Source organism: Cebidichthys violaceus, unplaced genomic scaffold, assembly GCF_023349555.1.
Source record: "Cebidichthys violaceus isolate CVI_PGR_0920_01 unplaced genomic scaffold, fCebVio1.0.p SCAF_15, whole genome shotgun sequence".
Classification (NCBI taxonomy): domain Eukaryota; kingdom Metazoa; phylum Chordata; class Actinopteri; order Perciformes; family Stichaeidae; genus Cebidichthys; species Cebidichthys violaceus.
In genome coordinates, this window is record NW_027176318.1 from 7,448,137 (window position 1) to 7,461,084 (window position 12,948).

A 12,948-nucleotide genomic window follows, 5' to 3' on the forward strand; every position below is an offset into this window, starting at 1 on the left:
CCTAACCTCTGTCAAGCTGCCCCTCCTCACCTCTCACCGCTCATCTGTTCCTCTTTTTCCAGCCGTATTCCTTCCTCTCCAATCTATGACAGCATCACTTTTCTGGCCGCTTCTTTGTTTTGTTCCCCCACATCCTTTATTCCTGTCCCTTGTTCCTCCTCTGAACTCCACCATTGAGCTCTGTAGCCCACAGCTCTCTTCTCCCATTGTTTTTTTTAGTCCGTCTTTCAAAATGCTTGCCATCACTTTTACGATCTTTGGAACCTTTTCGTCTCTACACTTCTCAATCTATCTGTCTCTTTGTCATTCCTATCTGTTACTTCTAATAACCCTGTAACCCTAACATGCCTTCTACCCCATCCGTCCTGTTCAACCCCTTTTTCCCAACCATTACTCTGTCCTTTCATATACCCCTTAAAGCCATGTTCAGACCGACAGAAGCACTTTTTCATAAAAGCAGTCTCCTCATTCATTTCGGTGAGATAGCGGGGTCAGGCTCCGTCAAAGAAAGGCAGAGTAATAAAGTTAAACCTGCCGAAACTTTTGATATAAAACAATGCAACAGCATCCAGCATTGCACGGAGCTGATCAATCAAATAGTATGTATTTTTTGTATATTACATTGGAACGCGAATGCCGTAATTCTAATGTTCAGAGCTTGTCGAGACGGAAGATCAAATGATTGTTACCCGAATACCTTTCCAGAGTTTTTTCCTAGTTTTATGAATTGTTTTGCATCTGAAAGGTCTTCAAACTCGAAGGTGTATGGACGTACTCTAACTGGCTTTGATTGGACGGTATGATGTCACTGTCTCACCTTTTCTCACATCAACAATACAACAGTTTGTTTACAAGACAACATGGAAGAAGATCTAGATGAAACTTAGGCTAGAACGGGAACTATACTAGAAAGAATGGTGGCAAACAGGCCTGCAGGCAGCAGGTTCAAACATACGCTGCATGTAATTAACAAATTAACAGGACACGGCAGGCACAAGATGCAGGCAGGTGCAGGTGCACATACAGGGAGTAAAGTCTAGAACCTAAAGGCATACATTCACAGTCTGGCAGAGAGCCAGCGTTAGAGGGCAGGTATATATACAGAGTGTGGCTCTTCAGGAATGAAAGGCAGGTGTGCAGGACTCGGGTGACTGGGACTGGCGGGAGAATCCGGGGGCATCTGGTAGACGGGTGGTGAATGGAAGATTTGGAAAGTTCTCAAGCATTGCATGGGCCCCAGAGGGGAAGTGAAGTGTGAAGTGGCTGAGGTGTAAAACAGGCACACAAAATGTCTGGTCATGATGTCACATACCAATGCAGCCTCTTGCCTGTTTTAGCTGCAGTGCAAATTCCAGTGGTTTGAGTTTGGTCACTTTTGCTGTAGCACTGCAGGGTGAACAATATTGGAAATTAAAAAATGTGATTCCTATCAACCAGTACAATTTTGCTAACTTCTTTCTTTGTGGTTCTTATCACTGGTTTGACTCACTGGATGTAGACTGTGCATCCAAGCCTGCCATGAGCCGTCTATTTCAGATAGATTGTGATGGGTTTACATACATACAAACAACCCAGAGTGTTTTATTCCCTGAGTGTCCAAGTATGATGGGTTTAGCCAGGCCTTTCTCCAGCACTGGTACAGCGATAAAAGGAAGCGTGAAGATAGGTTTGGCTATGCAAGACTGCTCAGTGATAACAGAAGTAAGGATGCACTGATACCAATATTGGGTATCAAACCGATACTGTGCTCATGTACTCGTAAAAATCAAACCGCACCCGATCGATACCACTACAGCAACATGAAGTTAACCTCTCGCCAGTTGAGCCTAATAAGCCTCCCAGCTGCAACAATATGTGCCTGATGCACAAACAGCTTAAATCCATCAAAAGCAGTCTCCAGTTCATCCGTCAGGTAGAGTTAGCAGCCACACTGTTGTGTGCGTTTTCATGGACACATGCAGACACTTTAGTCTCCACCGCATCAATTAGTTTAGCTGCAAGGTTGTCAGCTGTGTGTTTGCCTGAGGTACTCTGTCATGGTTTCTGCCGGGGGATTGCAAACCTGGCAGAACTTTAGAGAGTGTCCGATCGAAAGAGAGCATGTGTGACAATGAGTATGAAGATAGCAGTAACGATGATGATCATGAAAGTGAAGGAGGTTAGCCCTGAAGTTAGCAACAACTTCACAACCTAAAAGGTTAAAGTAGACCAGTTAGAATATATTGCGTTCAAGCAGTGTGAATGTGAAGCAGGAGACTGGATAAGGAACAACACGCCAGGTCAGTCTGCCCTGGATGCATCCATTTTTGAAGAAATACAAGACGATTTTGCTTCTTGTAATTGACACCAAAATAGGTATGTCAATAGAGCGTTTGAGGATGTGCAGAAATGGAGCCACACATCTTAGCTTAACTTTCAGAGAAACGGACACAACAATATTTTAGCTGTACCCACCTCTACAATGTACCACTATTAATCAGGAATTTTCATTTCCGTACATTGCACATATATTCTAACTGTTCCTCTCTCACTTCCTTATATTGTCCTGAACTCTACCCATAACTTTTTTTAATCTTTACCATCTGTTCTATGTCATTTGAACCCACTTGCAGTCTCATTCTCCGTTGATGTTCCCCCCTTTCCAGTGTTGAATGGGTTCGGTTTATTTCTTTCTCCCAAGTTACTCATCCTTTTCCCTCTGCTCCGTTCATCCTCCCCTCTTCACTTTTGGCCTCATCTATCACCTTCTTTACCATAACTACATTGCTCCCTTTTTGCTGTCCTTTTTTCATCCCATTCGCATGCTATCTACCAGAGCCATAAAAGCCTCTCTCATCACTCCCTCTTCTCCACACCTCATCCATCTCTGTTACTCTTCCCTCGTTTCCATTTTTCTGCCTCCTCCCTTCGCTTGTCACCCCCTCAACACACAGCTCCTCGTCATTCTCTTTGACACCCCATCCTCGATCTTGTTCATAGCGTCACACTGCCTTGGTCATTGTCCACTCATCCTGCTTTCTTAATCTTTATTTTCTGTTTACTGTCTGTTTACGATCACTATCACCTCTCCTCTCCCAAACTCAATGCCTTACCCTCCATCCCCTCCGACTCTCCCCCTTCTGATAGTGTTTTATCCCCCCAAGGGAATGGCTTTGCTGCAACTGGTTTTTTGAGGTATTGACGTTTCCACTGATACGGGCCTGGTTATCTGTCAAGGCCGGGGCTGGAGTGTAATGGTTCTGTAATTGGATAAGATATAGGATTTTTGCCAGGGGGGGGAATACATCGCAAACTGCCTCGCCCTCCATTTTATCATATGACTATCATCTCGCATGCCTCCTCCACTATACTTGGTGCTCCTCTCTCACTCCTTTGTACATTCTTGGTCTTACTATCTCCCTTTTCTAACTTTGTCCATATGGTTGTTTTTTTTCTCTCTCATTGTCATTTTAAAATCTCCTTCACTTGTGCTTTCAGCCTGTCACTCTCTTATCTGTATTTGTGTCCTTTCGAAAATTCCATCACAGAGAATCAAAGAAGACGGCCGTGACATGGCCAAGTCGCAGTCCATCCACCACCCACTCTTCCCGATAATCATTTCACAGTTGCATTCTGTCACAAGCTCAGCTGATACATTTTTGGTGCTTCGCGTGTGTGTGTTAGTAGGTGTGCGTATGTGCGTGTGTAGGTGCGTGCGTGCGAGTGTATGTGAGTATGTGCACCCGTCTCTCGTTTTATGTACTCTAATGCACTCGGCATGCATTTTTCTTGTATTTCTCACACTGGTTTGACTGCTCTCACAGTAGCCCACATACTACGTTGGCATCACGCCTCTGTTGCTTTACTCCTACTTTCTAATGGCAGACGACATCAGGTTAGTGGAATCTGTCCAGCATTTTACTTTCTTTTCTGTCTAGCAGCTTTCTTGCTCTTTAGTTTCGGCAACATTTAATATAAGGCTCATTTAACCTGTGAGGTTCAGGGGAGTTTGGCCCCCCGCCTCAGGTAGACACCTGGAGATGTGATAGGGGGCAACTTCTGGAGGACACATGAGTATCTGTCTGGCAATGAGGGCAGAGCCATGAGGCTTGAGGCTTGCACAAGGACGCAGACTGCCACAGAGAGGATTACGATACAAACACATCATCGTCATCTATTCCAACAGTCAAAACTGTAGCCATGGGAAAATAATAATGAATAGCTCTCCTTTAATGCTTACTCATTTTCTAAACTATGTGCAAAAGGTAAAGAGGAGGTCATCTAATTTCACTCAACATTTAAAGTATTTCTCCTACTTTTATTGTCCATGTTTGAGAAAAAAACACTATGCATGTTCCATTAGGAGTTAAATATCACTTAATTCTGCTCTGCACTCAAGGATGCACATATTTAACCAGAGCTTAGCTGGAAACAAATAGAGATAACTATATATATATATATATATATATATATATATATATATATATATATATATATATATATATATATATATATATATATGTCATTATAAAGTGGGTTCTATATGTGTTGACAGTAGTTGCATTTCCCCTTTTTTTATATTTGTCTCATTCCAGTTTTACGTTGTGTAAGTTCTTTGTGCTTAATAGATATCAGTAACAGATCAAATACGTAATCATCGTGGGTTTCATTCTTGGCCGGTTGAGGTGTCTGCTGTGACAGCGACAGGTAAATAACTAGAAGATACTGAAGAAGAGTTTGTGCACTATTCCAGTTTCAGTCTTGAAACAAATGTCTGGGGTTGCTCTCTGCTGGACACTGACCATTAATAATAGGAAAGACTTTAACTGTAACTCCACATTCTCTTTGGAAAATGTGATTTTAGCGGAACCATGCTGCTCCTCTGCCGGTCTTGGATTGTTTTCCTTGCTAATAAGATATATTGAAGTACAAAAAAAAACAGTTCCCACTCTTTGCTACCTTTTATTTATCATACCAGGGCCAAGCCATTTTACTGACACTTACTGTTATAGGGATATAAGATATCTGAAGACAAACTGACTTCCCACCCATTATGTCACCGACTCTGCAGGTGCTGGTGGTTGGTCTCCTCTGGACAGTGACCATTACCAGTGGCTACAGGTGGACCTGGGCTCCAGAAAGCAGGTGAGCGCCATAGCAACACAGGGTCGCTACAGCAGCTCTGATTGGACAACGCGGTACCGTCTCCTCTACAGCGACACAGGAAGGAACTGGAAACCGTATCACCAAGACGGCAACATTTGGGTGAGTGAACAAGAAGTGTTGATGCGTGTGTGCGTGTATTTCCACTACTAATATGTTTTTATTGTTACAATATCTATGACTGCATGTGTTAAAAGAATTAATCAAAAGGGAAATACTTTTTTATGATGGAAGAGGATATTAAATGACACTCGTATTAGGATGTAAAGGCTTCCTTTTCACCCCTGCGTAACCCAGAGAAGAAACCTTTTTGTGAGCATGCCACTGTGTGGTGCACATAGTCATCAATAGATTTGCTCAGTTTTTACCAAATGTAATATCAACCACAACCTTTATTCAAGCACGGATTGGTTCTAGATGGAAAAATACAGAGAGAAAAACATTTGGAAATGAGCCATTAGCAGTTTATTCCTTGACATTGATGTGATCTATGTGACTTTATTGTCTACCATATGTCTCTTATTCCAAATCAACAGACCTCTGTCGCAGCACTTAGCAAGCACTCGAGTTAGGCATCATTGATCATTAGCTGATGGGTTAAAAGCCCACACTATTCACTGTTGGTGAAGAGCTACAGGTGATAACAGATGGGCTTTCAGCAAGAGGAGAGGGGAAGAGAAGAATAGCCCTGTCATGAATAACGTTGATACACCAAGCTAGTCAGCATTAATTTAAAACCTTGAAGTAAAGGGGAGGAGCTGTTTGCTTTTTAATCTCCACCGGTGGAGACAGGATGTGTATTTTTTTCCCCCAGTCCACCCGATTCTTATCTGCTAGAAGACCATAAGGTATTCCCTTTACTTTAATGGTCAGGGATGACACACATTAATTAACATCAATATGATGTAAATGCATCAGATTTATCAAAAAGGCATTAATCAAAATTAAATCTAGTAAAAAAACAAACATAAAACAGTATAAGCATCTACGTTAGTGTGACGGGGCCTTATGGGGAAAATAGGAGGGAACCAACAACACCACCTGGAGAATTACACCCCAGGAAATATAAGCTTAAGAAACCTTAAGATGTTGTTTTGAGAATTGAAAAGGCACACAGATTTTGTTACTGATATGAGACAGATGTGTTTTGTAGAATGAAGCAAATGTTTTATTTAAGGAATCAAAAATAATCAAATTTGCATGGACTGGAGCTGCGGTGGAGGAAAATATGAATGGACAAATGAGAATTACTGGTACCCAATAAGGGATTGAAAAAAATGATGTATTACATATTAAGCTAAAAGGTCTGTGCTAAAAACCCTAAAACTATCAGGAATGTTAATATTCTAAAATGTCCTATCCAACATAAACTAAGCAAAATGGTGGGATTTAAGTTGAGGCCACTGGTAGAGAGGCTGACTACACTGAGGAGAGCCCAGGGGTGCTACGGTAACCCACCTCAGGCGCAATACAGCAATCCTCACAACAGAAATGGTGCAGTCTACACTCGTAGACCAGTGTTTGCATGCATAAGGAGTAGGGACCTCACCACGGGGGCCTAGCCTCCCAACAATGGCTCTCTACTTCACCTGAAGAAAAAGGGAACTAGTACCAAAAAGTATCAACACAAATAAGAAAAGTAAACCAGTTGTACCAATGTAAATTAAACAAAACGTCAAGGCAAAACAGCAGCAGGTGAACCTACAAATGAAAAACTGGGATTAACAGGGCTGCAAAATAATGCAAGTTAATGTTGTGACTAATAACCTCCTCATATATGGGGTATTAACATATGCGTCACTAATCGAAGGCAGGACAACAATGGAGTTTCAAAAACAATTTCCATCCAAAATGTCAGTCCAGAGTTAAAATAGACGGCTGTATTTCACAAAGGTTGGCATGCTAACTGATCACATAAAATAGATAACTGTAACACAAAACATCACGAGCCACCACAGAGACAGAGGACAGGGGCCAAAATAGAATGAGGCCACAGTAGGTGCATTTTATAAGCTGGACCTGATTATGGAATTGTTTAGGAGAGGAGCCAGCCTGAGGGCTGCGTTCACAACACAAACACTAGTGGGGGGGCATTCCCCACCACATTAGCATGAAAAAGCTTTGAAAACACATGGAATAAACAGAAGCGGACCCTGTTGACCGCTGTTTCTGAAAGTTCACTATATATCAGAGTATTAAGTAGTGAATCTGACAAGGGAATTTTTCAAAATGCTTAACAGAATTGAAAACAAAAGCCATGCAGTTGCACATATTCAGAAGAAGCATTTTTACTTATCTGGGGTTCATTTTCCTAACTTTCCTTTTAATAAATAGAATTGGAGCCCAATTAGAGCCACACTGACACACCATATGGTCTGATCATGACATGAACACCCTACAGCCCAATGTTTTAACACAAGCAAATCATTGATGCAGCTTGTTAATTGTTGATGATACATGAGGAAGTGTTTCCCGACAGACTTAATTCTGAGCAGAGTATTTTTTAACTGACTTTTTTCTCTCAAATGTGTTCCTGACACTCTGCTATGCAGTTCAAGCTTTTCTACCTCTCCTGACAAGGCAGGAAAACACTGGTCAACTAATGTGTTGACAGTGAGCATGTCCTCTCATCCTAAGGTATAAATCCTCAATAACGATTCATGTGCACCGTCACACTTTCCGTATGAAAAGATCCGAAACATGAAGAATCTCGTTTACCAGCCCCAGAGTTTAAATCTCTAGTGGGTGTGTGTTTTCATACACGTTTGTTTTTTTTTGCATGTGTGCCTTTTTTTTCTGTGGATATTAAGCTGCATTCAGCCCCAAATAGCTTCATCATTATTCTCTCTTTTAGTACTGTTAGGACTGGATGCGTTGACAAATATGGATCATTTACGGTTGAAAGTAAATTAAGCTGTTGTTTTTGTGTGCAGCATCATAATTGTTTGCCGATTATTTATTCAGAAGTGTTTTCCTTCTGCCATTAACCCTGATTCATTGCCTCTAATATTTCTGCAAATACTCCAAAACACATTCATCCTGGATGTACTTGTAACTAAAGACGACGTTTTTTTTCTGTTTTGCCTCGATGTATGACATATATATTGCTTTTTTATTTATTGCCAGTGTAATTCAAAATATTGCTTGTGTAAACAAATACAGAGCCAATAATTTTAAGCTGGGCATATACCATCAATAACCCCCAGTGCAGTAACAAGCAAATCTGGAGCCATTTGTTTCTCTCTGTCTCTTGTCTTATTTAGAAGAGGCTTTGGGTTTGCAGCAATCTACATGAGTACACACACACACCCACACACACACACACACACACACACACACACACACACGCACACACATGCTTAAAGCTGAAGATTAGACCTTCTTTTGTAAATGTGTCTGTTTGTGTGAAACTGGCGATAATTTTGGAGCTATCAGCCCTATTGATCAAAGGGACGAGTTGGGATGATAGGGCGCTTAAGCCAACTTAATGTTCCAGACACACATACACACACACACATACACATACACACTGCTACCATCAGGCCGTGTTTCAAGCCATTCAATCACATTCGGCTCAATCCCATTCACCGCTGGATGAGGTTCACACAGCGATCCCCAGAGAGAAAACCACCTGTCCTGCAGTCTTATGCATGAAGGTTCTATTCGGGCACATTTTGCCACCAATCACCGCCTGCCGTTACTCCACACTGATGGCTTAACTGTTTCACTGCCAAACTGAGAGGGCAAATTTCAGTCAATGCAACAGTGTTGATGATAGCAGAATTGCTGTGAGTGTGAGTCACTGGGGAGGAGGGTTGGTAAAGGCCTGGCATCTGCAGTGTTGGTTTTGTGAAAAGTAATGTTTTAATCTCTCTCTAACACACTACTGAGGAGTCACAATGACATTGATAAATTACTGCGATAATTAAAACTGGTCGAACAGAGGACACCGCTAAGAGACTGTCAATACTTGCAAACTTGAATTAATCAGTTACACAATAATCATACTTGGGGGAGCAATCATTGGCTGTAATGAAAGATGCATACAGTAAATGCAGAGTCGAGTTTTGAACAACACGTTTGCTATAGTGTAGTGTGGTCCACAGTATATTGTTTGTATCTTGTGTTTTACCAGGACACACATACACATTAGAAAAGTAGTGACGTGATACACAGTCCTGGCTGCTACATCATTTAGTGATAGTATCTGTCAGTAATGCACATTCAAAAAGTAGCAATGTGCCTAAAAAGAAGACGCAAATGCAAAAACATCAGGGTTTTGATCTCTCAGAAAGAGGATGAACAAAATGCATTTAATATGTTAGTTAGACTTTAATGATACATATAATATGGTTTGCAGTTTGGCAATGAATGACAATATATACAATTTAATACAAGTATTGATTTACTTATGTATCTTGTAAAAATCTTCACTCATAAAATAGTTGCAGGACATGCATTTTAGAAATGTGCACCTCTCAGTGACAGGTTACAATTTGTCTGGTGGTATGTCTTGGAAACCTTTCAAGTGATCATCTTGTCTTTTGTCAGTTTAAGTATCAGACTTTGATCCACAATTACAGCATCATGATTTAATGTGTCTCAGTGGGAACATAAAAAGCTAAATGTGGTGTGTAGTGAATGCTGTGGAAGCACAGGAAAAAAGAACATGCTCTGTCTGACTGCACATTAAAACGCAATTAACTTAACAAACTAACAAACATTTGAAGTCACATTTTCCTCCCACACACTTGTTTACCATAACTCTTGTTCAGATAATGCCAGCAGGCCCTGTCAGAATGTTTATTAATGTGGATGAGAAGCTTGTAGCTGCAAGCACCCCAGGTCAGTTGACAGTAATGTATGTATCCAATAAACTAGCACAGTTCGTACCGCAAATCTTAAGCTGATACAGGATCAAACAGGGACACGTTTATAATGGTTTCTCACTGGACCAATGAAAAATGCTGTATGCGATTTTTGGTTTTAGTGCTATACTTCAATATGGCATAAATTCCTGCAACCCAAAACTTTCTCCATTCGACTGGTTTCTATCCATAATGTATTTCGTGAACGTCTCTTTTTTTTATGTTACAATTGCGTGTGACAGCACAGGGTTAGAGGTTGCATTCAAATTATGCAGCTTGTGTGTGTGTCTTTGTTGGTGTTAGGGGTTAGATGCTTCCTTAAATTATACCAGATAGGAGAAATAGTGCATCATATACAGATGACTGTGCTTCAACATGGCGGTCAGGGACTTTGGAGACTCCCAGTTGACTATCTTTGGAGACGAGCTTGAGGGACAGGTTGTAGTCCAAAGCAAGTTTCTGCACTTGTACTGGAGTAGATGTACATACCTGCAACCTCACTTTTATTAAAGAACTGCAACTTGATTTATTTGTGTGTGATATTTTGCAGTCAGTTATGAGAAAGAAAAGAAACAAGAAGCGTGGAAGCTTAACACTGACTTTTCTGAACTTGAGTGATTTCCCTAGTTGTAAGATTTAAATCGTCTTGCGTTTTTGCATCTGATTAAATACAGACATCAAGTGCCTCATACATTTCCATTCAGGCATTAGGCTGACACTTTTATCTAGAAGGCTTACATTAGGAGGGAAGTAAGTGTACATTAGAGCAAGTTATCTCAAATACATCACCAAAGCAAGGGAAAATGAATAAAATAAGTGTGAAAAGAAGGATAATAGACTGCTCAAAATATTTAGCATTTACTGTATATATTAAAGTGCTCATAAAGGACAGGTGTATATGGAGATACAGGGAACTGGTCTGGAATTTAAACAAGTCTTGGTCTACAGTCTTTAGACACTCTAACAGAAGAATAACATCAAATCTGTATTATAATGACTTATATACTTTTTAAAAGTACATATGTATAAAACATAACAAATGAGTTGTTTAATGTATTTATAAGTGCCGTTTAGGTGCAGAGGCAAACTACCATCTTGTGTCTTTTGGAAGACCCAACAGCTGTGCAATTTTAGCATGAATTGCAGACAATACATTGGTAAAGTCCTTTTTTGAAATAGACACATAGCTTCATCACCCCTATGTATTCTAGGAAAGACCCCTGTGTTATGAAGGACCAAATACCTCAGTCATAAATATTCAGCTGACGAATCTGTGGCCTGCTAAATGTCAGCTTGTAATTGAATGATCGGGAGGGGTGCTCCGGATCACAGCAGGAGTGTGACTGTGCTGTAGTTTCACTTTGTATTTACTATGCTCTATTTGCATTTTTTTTAATTATTTCATTTATCATACGATGATACTTTTATGCTTCACTTATGATGAGTCTGGCATTGACCACCGTCCTTGTGAGACCTCTGAATCAAAAGTGTATTGGTGTGAGTGGGAGAGAGAGAGAATGAAGTGTGTCCTTCGCTCTGATAGTATCAGGGCTATAGGAGAGGTGGAGGATATTATGTAGAGACAAATATTTGACTAATTTCTGCTCTAATTATAGCAGCGCAATCAGGCAGCAACTACATTCAGTGCAACAGCTGTTAAGAAAAGCCTCAGATGTTTGAATATTGATAGCCTTTCATTAAGTCATCTAGAAATCATTTCAAACAGCCCAATATTCCACCAAAAACCTAGTGGTCTAAGTGGTGCTTCACATCAATGGCACTAATTGCTTTCGCCATCAACACAAGAGAAACAAACAGCCATTGTTGATCTGTCGAAGTATTCTTGAATGCTTATATTCTCACTTATTTTTAAGTGTTCTGGAGATCAATTACAAAATGTTATTTCATAGATACACACTACATTCAACCATGCATTGTTGAACTTAAGCCAGTGACACTATGCAATGATTCAAGTCAAAAATGGAGATGATCTATAGCTACAGCCCAAACGGCAACTGGTACCAGCTGATAGGAGGTTGGGGAGGGGATCAAAGGAGATTATATATGGCAGAGGAAATGAGGTGCACTCATTTGATATTAATGCAAGATCTTTAAGAGCTTTAGCATTCTGTTTGATGTGCGTATTAATAGACAGTATCCTCTTGTTTTGATCCTGATCTGATCCTTCATATTGACCACATCAGTTGCTTAATTAATGTGGACCCACATGCATGAAAAAGATGTTCATGCACACACAAGCAGCTACTGCTCAAAGGAATTGTTACATCCAGAATTAAAGTCCAAAATGTTTGAATTCCATTAGACCACAGAGGACCGCATTGCTCGCAGTCATGAATATGACTTTTACGGCTTTTTTTTTTCATCTACATTGATATAAAGTCTCCTCTAACTTTCGTCTCTGTATCTTGATCCGCTGCAGTGACTTCACAGGACTTGAACGTCAGCCTCTTTAATGTCACTCCACTCCATTCCAGATAAGAGTTGTATGGAAATTAAAAATTGCTGAGTGTGAATAATGAGGATGATGAATTGAATCAGATAGACAGGACACTTCCCAGTGAGTCATGGAAGTCTCCTGTGGTACAACTTGAACTTGACTAGTGTCATGAATATGAACATTGTACTTTTGTGACGGTGGACAAGACATGGCACTGAAAAGTCTATAAAATTACACCTTTCCCATTTTATAGCAACAGTGCACAGGTGGTGCCATGATAATCACTTAAAATTAATATATTTTTATTTGTATTATTTTGTCCACAAGACTGTTGATGGTGAGTGGCATCTGTGTGCCTCATTTTGCTAAATAGCACTTCCCTCTTTCAAAATGGTTCTCGTGGGTCCTACAACTAACGTCAAAGCTCTGGGTGAGTTGGCGATGTGATGCACAAGTGGGAGTCGAGCATGAATGAGTGAA

The 12,948-nt window shown here is 40.5% G+C and overlaps 1 protein-coding gene across 1 annotated transcript in view; it reads left to right on the forward strand.

Moving 5' to 3' along the window:
* The window catches only part of cntnap2a (contactin associated protein 2a), a 303,910-nt gene that overhangs the window by 130,044 nt on the left and 160,918 nt on the right, over window positions 1–12,948 (forward strand). Inside the window, exon 3 of the mRNA XM_068709763.1 lies at window positions 5,051–5,244. Coding sequence (XP_068565864.1) covers window positions 5,051–5,244 — 194 coding nt within the window. The remainder of the gene's footprint in view (window positions 1–5,050; window positions 5,245–12,948) is intronic.